Here is a 6,518-nt window from a genome sequence, read left to right on the forward strand (position 1 = left end):
ACTCAGGAACACAGCGTTGTCTAGCCTATGGGGTCTGTGCCTGGTGCTGTTCTTTCCTGCCTTGTGAAATCTGGGGGGACGCCAGCAGTCACAACATACAGTCAAGGATGTCCTGATGCTTTTGTTGCAAATGGAACCCTAGCTGGATGGCCAGTTGACACCTACCTCTGGAATCAGATTCAAATGTGAAATGAGAATTCATTCCCAGGTACAGATAATTCTGCCATCGATATCCGTTTTTCTTCTTTTCCCCCTGTACCCACAGTGAAAAGCTGCAGAGGTTATTACTATTAAGCAGTCTCTGGAAGTCGTGGGCAGATTCCATGGCTGCAAGTCGTGGATAGAGGTGTGGGAGAGCGAGGGAAAAAGGAACAGCAGAAACTGCTGAGAATAGATGTGTCGTTTGGGGCCCTGTGGTCCTAGTAGCATATTTATTTAGAAATGCCATCTTCTGTTCAGCCTCTGTCACCTGAGTTCCTTCTGTCAGAGACATTTCCCTTTCCTGCCTTGCAAAGTTCTACTCATGTTTTAGGACTCAACTCAAAAGCTGATTTTAGCAAGCATTCTTCAGTTCCGCAGGCACACACGATCCCTTGCTTTATAATCCAGATGTTATTGTTACGAGTATTTATTTATACTTCTGTTTCCCAACGGACTTTGACTTCTCAAGACTTGTTCATCTTGAAGCCTCAACATCTGGCACATCGCTTAGCACCAATAAGTACGTAATAATGATTTGCTAAGCGACAGCGACATTACAGAAAGAAAGAAAGGGTCAGGAAGTTGAGCTGTAGATGCTACTTTGTTGCGATAGCATTTTCTATGCTAACATATATATTTTTGACTTTTTTTTTTTTTTTTTTGCAGCCTTTAAGTAGAAATCAAGTCAGATATGGTTTTGGTTGGGGCCCACCTATGAAGGTAAAACACATGACCGTGTTTCTGAGTCTATAATGTTGACTGTCTCTTTATGGGTCCTGTGACGTTAGCACCCAAGAGACAGTGTATTTACTCCTTATATTTCATTTGTCAGCATATGCAGCTGTGTCTGTGAAGGGGCTGCCTTGTTCAGTCTCAGCATCCACAACGCTAGAAAAGCTTATCTAGGAGCAGTCTCTTTCAATAAACTACATATAAAAACAAGAACTATTTGCTAAATGAAACATAAATATTGTCCGGTATTCCTAATTGCTGTTTTCTGATAATTACTGGTTTTGAAAAAGCAAGTCCAGTTTCTTATAGTTAACATACATTGAATGCTTACTATACCCTGAACACTGTTCTAAATGCTTTAGACATATTATCTCACTTAATCTTCAAGCATCAGTCTTATTCCCATTTTACAGACCAGTATTCGAAGAGTTAAGGAACTTGTAGTTCCATTAATGGCAAAAGTGGAATAAAACCCTGTTTGCCTGACTCCAGCCCCGCCACCCCTCCCACCTTAGACTTTAAGTTATATTGCTTCTTTTCACTAATCAATAATTGTTACACACCTTACTGTTACTGAAAACAGATTTCTCCTACAGGCTTAACTAAAACACTTTGAGTGGTTCGCTTGGTGTCCTTACTCTAGAGTCAAATAGCTCTCAAACTTATGACTGATCACAGCCACCTTGGGAGGCATCTCTGCAGGTGGGTATAAATACTCTTTTCACATTCCACCCCTTTTCTCTCACTCCTCTGCTCCTGGCTTTCTTTGATTCTCCCTCCTTGGACTAAATAAAGCACACCAGACAGAGTTGAGCTGTTCCCATTTCACAGAAATAGATACTGAGCTTCGAACCAAATTAAGTGGAGCATAATCCACACGTGAGTCAGAAAGGGACAATGGGATAAATTCTGTGCCCTGTATTCTACATTCTATAATAGATAAATTCTGCGCCCTGTATTCTACATTCTATAATAGTCTTCCTGTGTGATGAGTTGTTGATCACAATCTATTTTCTATTAGATTGATTTCCGCATGAGAATTTGACACTATTAAACTAGATTTAAGTACATTTATTGAATGAACAAAAATACTGAACTATTTGTTTATTGTTATTGCCAGGTCTCCTGTAACAGAGTTGAAGAAAGTAATGAGGTAGTATAAGAAAACCCAAGATGCTTTTCAAGAGCTAGCTCCTGAGGGAATACGTTGAAAACCAGTCTTTCTAGTTTTTTTCATGTTCTTTAAAATTCATGTCTTAAATGTTCCTTTGCTCCAGCTGCCTCCATCTTGGTTTTACTTTACTTTTCTTTTCTTTTTTCAGATGTAGACGGTAAGAAGTGGAATACCTTATTTTATTTATCTCAGGAGAAAATTCTCAGAGAGAAAACTGCTTGTACCCACTTCATCTAAACATTTTATTTCCTCTTAGATCTGATCCAAATTTTATTGTGGTCTTGGCTTGGAACTAAAGATATGCCAGCAACCCAATCCAGGGCTATTGGGACTTGATAGACATCAGGGGAGATATTGATTTTGTTCTTCTTCAGTCATTATATTTTCTATTCTTCCCTTTATACATTTTAGTTATTTTTAATATGAACAGTTACTTGACTTTTTTCAGCCTCTGTTTTCTCATCTGTAGAATGGGTGAATTGGACTGAACTACACAATATCTAAGTGGCTGGTCTCTTGTGTCTCTATGTGAAGTTGACTGGAACATTTATCCTCAAAAAGGGATCTGGAATTTAATATGTAAGTAAGGCAAACATGAAACTCATGTTTAATATGTTTTCAAAATCAACACTGGCTTAAAGGGGCTTTTTAAGTCTTGTGGCAAATCCAATGGCGTGACCTCTGCAGGTACACCCTTCCTTGTGCCTCTGAGGACTTTGCGTTGAGCCCTTGGAAGAGCCCAATATAAACATTTCCAGAACTCACCCAAATGCCAGGCTAAAAGATGCTATAATTGGGTCCTTCCACACTTTTATATTCTCACCAAAGTACTTTTAGAGTTAAAAGAGAACAGCGATCTTGGGCACACTACAAATGCACATTTAATTGGTGTGTGAACTCATGAGTTCAAATACGGAGCTTTTTTTTGAAGAAGGAACAAAAAAAAAAAAATCATAAAGGCTACAATTAGAGCCAGTTGCCCTGAGAAAGTTCCTTTTTCCTTCTTTCTTTCCTTCTTTTTATTTTTGAGGAGATCAAAGGAAGCATAATTGAGGGAGAATCGTGGAAAGGTGGTCGGTCCCTGCCATCTTTCTGCCTGCCTGTCTGTGATAACAGTCATTTTGGAGTTAAGTCATCTCCTAATTAAACAGCCATTAGAAAGAAGGACCCAAGGACAAATCCTGGCTGCAGTCCTGCAGCCAGAATCTGGCCCCAAACTTTCAGATTCGTGGACTGATTTCTGCAGGAGTGCACACTGACTGTGGCACTCAGTGTGTGCCACCCGTAGGTCACACTTCGTCATGTTGACAGTCTCCCTGGGGCTCCCAGACCCTCAAGCAGGCCCGGAATAGTAGCGATTCTTTAGGGATCCAGTCTTGAGAGTCGGGCCTCTGGGGCTGTTCTCTACCTCGGGGCCTCCAAATCTTTTCTCTCAGTACCGTTATGCTGAGCTCGCTCCTCTCAACCTGTCCCTGCTATGTTTATTGAGGTTTGTAAACTAATTTTAGCAACTCGTCAGGAGCGGCACATGGGTAATGGAATGCTCCTGGAACCTAGCAGATGTGGAGCTCGCCAGAGAGAGCTGCCCGAGTCACTATTTACAGGCCCCTTTGAAGGAAGCTCAGGTTCCAAGTACGGCTATTCGATTGGAAGGGTCTTCAAGGTTTACTGTAAGCAGAGAGTCCAGAAGAGCTGCATTAATAAGAACGAAGAGGCTGTGAAACCACGATTTTTATGCCCATGGGGTTATAGGTCCCCGAAAGTGATTTATTGGTGGCTGAGGAATGCTCCAGCAGCTCTTATCATAGGCAGGGAAGCGGGAAGGCAGGAAGCCGAAAGAAGCAGCATTCTTGTCTCTGCATTTTCGGTGATGCCCTTGATTATAGATACTGTTGTTTGCCTCTCCCCTCCTCCTCCCCAGCCTACTTCCACCAGGCTCTAATTACATCCTTTAATGGTCTGACCAATTAAAGCCTGCAGTTCAACTTAAAGGAGGACGGATGAGAAATTAGAGGCTGGCACGCAGACTCCGATGTGGATCGTCTTCCAAGGTTACACACCTCTATTAAGCCAGTCGGCTATTTGAAAAGCAGCGTGATGGGCGATGCTAATAAAACCAGGACGGGGACATTTTCAGCTGCTCCCAGGTGAATATACCCAGAAGGACAAAATGTGAAAAGCAAAGGTATATCTATGAAACTAGGGCTTAGCATTTTTTTTCCCCCCCTCTAAAAGCGCAGTTGCCAGCCACGTTTCTTAGTTAATGTGAAATGTAATAATTGCTTTGTCAGGGTTTAGGGGAAGCAGAGCGCTTTCTCCCCACCCTCCCGCCTTCGCCAGGCATGGAAACAGCCAGAGCGCTGCTGGTTGCCATGGCGGTGGGAGAAGAGGCTGTAGTTTGCTTTCAAAAGCATCTGCCTCTGCTGGGGGAGCCCCATGAGATGGTTGGGAGCAGGAAAAGCAGTGGGGTTTCAAATGGAAGGGGGCTGCCTGAGAAGGTAGTTGATTCTCTCCAGGGATTTGTAAGGAAACGCAAGAGAAACAGCACCCTACTTCCTCTTGTTGCGGCAGAATGTGAGTTTATTATCTGGGACGACTGGCATCGTTTGGAATCTCTTTGCTGCCACGGCCCACACCCTGTTTTCTCCACCCGAAACTGCTCCCAGTTCCTGAATGACTCCTGCACTGTCACGTCTTGTCCTTTTCCCAGTAATTCCTTCAATCTCTTTTGCCCGCTGGTTGATGCCTACTCATCCTCAGGTTTAATTAAATTTGTCGAGGACCCATTACGAGCCAAGGACCAGGGAAGCCACGATGCATACAGCACAGTCTCAGTCCTTGGGGTGATCAGAGTGTGAGAAATTTCACTATGTGGTAGGAGGTGTGACTTGTCCCACAGGTGAGGGGGCTGACAGCCCAGACCTGGCAGGTCAGGGGGAGGCAGGCCAGGCAAGAAGTCCAGGATGTAGCTATGTCTTCCTCAGTGAAGAAGGACAGGAAGAGCATTTCAGACACAGAGAAAAACAAAGACAAAGGCACATACGACTGAGGGACTGCCAAGAGGAAGAAGCAAAGGAGCGTGGGGAGAGAAGAGACTGGCCTATTGGGCAGGGCTGAATGAGCAGAACCTGCCGACCACGTTAAACTTGGACTTCGTTCTCTTTGCCATGACAGCAAGTAAATGACCTTGTAGACTGGCGGTTTCTAAGAGTTCGTCCACTCCTGATAACCAATCTGCACATCTCATAGAGATGGATAGATTGTATTAGTATTCTTTTAGTTCCACAGAAGGGAGGGCATAAAGGACTTACCTGAACTCACACAACCAATGTCTAGCTACAGGGGTATAAAATAAGTTGTTTCTACTCAACTGCTGCCTGTACTAAATTATAGTCCATTCTGAAAACAGTCCTGACCACACAGTTTTAGAAAGTTATAGCTCCTACCAAAATATCTTGCATGTGGGAGACTTGATACACACTGCTGATGCATTTATACGACTGATATATGATGACATATAGAGAAATATACATGCCCAAAGGTTTAAGGAGAAAACTATTTTATAACACATTTTTCCTTGTTCTTTGCTTTCCTTTCTAATTTGTTTTGATACTGTAGATTTTTTTTATCCTTTTTTCGTTCCTTTTCTTTATAACATCTTTGTAACTTTCTCTTAGAGTCCAATTCTGCCTTAAAGCTATTGCATGGTAATGATATTTTTCCTGCCATTTTACTATGTTTTATCTCTTCTTTTAATGGATGAATTTTTAGGAAGCCTACAGATTTTTTTAAATTTCTTCTCTGAAGAGCCTTCTAAGGAGCAACCTCGACTCTACTTGGACACCACCCACAACAGAGAGCTCAGTATTCTCAGGGGACCCTGGTTCTAATTTTAGGTAATTCTCAAGGTCTGGAAAAGACTTCCATTTCTAAGCCGAAATCTACTTCCCTGAGTCTTCATTATTTCATGCAGTCACTCATTCAGCAAAAGTTATTGGCACCCATCTATAGCACTTAGCACTATTGTGGGCCTTGGAACGCAAAAATGAATAAGCCTTGTTCTTTGCCCTCCATCCCTTAACTAGTTATCTCTAGGACGTGACGTCTTTTTACCCTTATTTCTTAACGAACTACAAAGACCTTCTGCAAGCGTTTCCTGGATTGGTTTAATCTGGCGTCGAAGACAATCGATGGGGAGATCTCCCCACATGTCTCAGCACACCCAACATTGTGTTAATTGGCACTCGGGCACCGTCTGTCATGTCTTGTTGCTTAATTAAATCCACATTTGTCTCGAGTGTTCTTTTTACTCTGCTATTTTTTATGCATGAGAAGATAAAAACAAATGAGGAAAACATTTTATAGTTAAATTAGTTTGAGGGAAACAGTCCTGAATCATAACTCTTTGTCG

General features: G+C 42.4%; 1 protein-coding gene across 1 annotated transcript in view; it reads right to left on the minus strand.

The window, feature by feature from the left end:
• Positions 1 to 6,518, minus strand: part of NOX3 (NADPH oxidase 3) — a 54,638-nt gene that overhangs the window by 44,228 nt on the left and 3,892 nt on the right. Inside the window, exon 5 of the mRNA XM_011362729.2 lies at positions 3,744 to 3,799. Within this exon, the coding sequence (XP_011361031.1) occupies positions 3,744 to 3,799 (56 nt within the window). The remainder of the gene's footprint in view (positions 1 to 3,743; positions 3,800 to 6,518) is intronic.

Source organism: Pteropus vampyrus, unplaced genomic scaffold (genome assembly GCF_000151845.1).
Source record: "Pteropus vampyrus isolate Shadow unplaced genomic scaffold, Pvam_2.0 Scaffold78, whole genome shotgun sequence".
Classification (NCBI taxonomy): domain Eukaryota; kingdom Metazoa; phylum Chordata; class Mammalia; order Chiroptera; family Pteropodidae; genus Pteropus; species Pteropus vampyrus.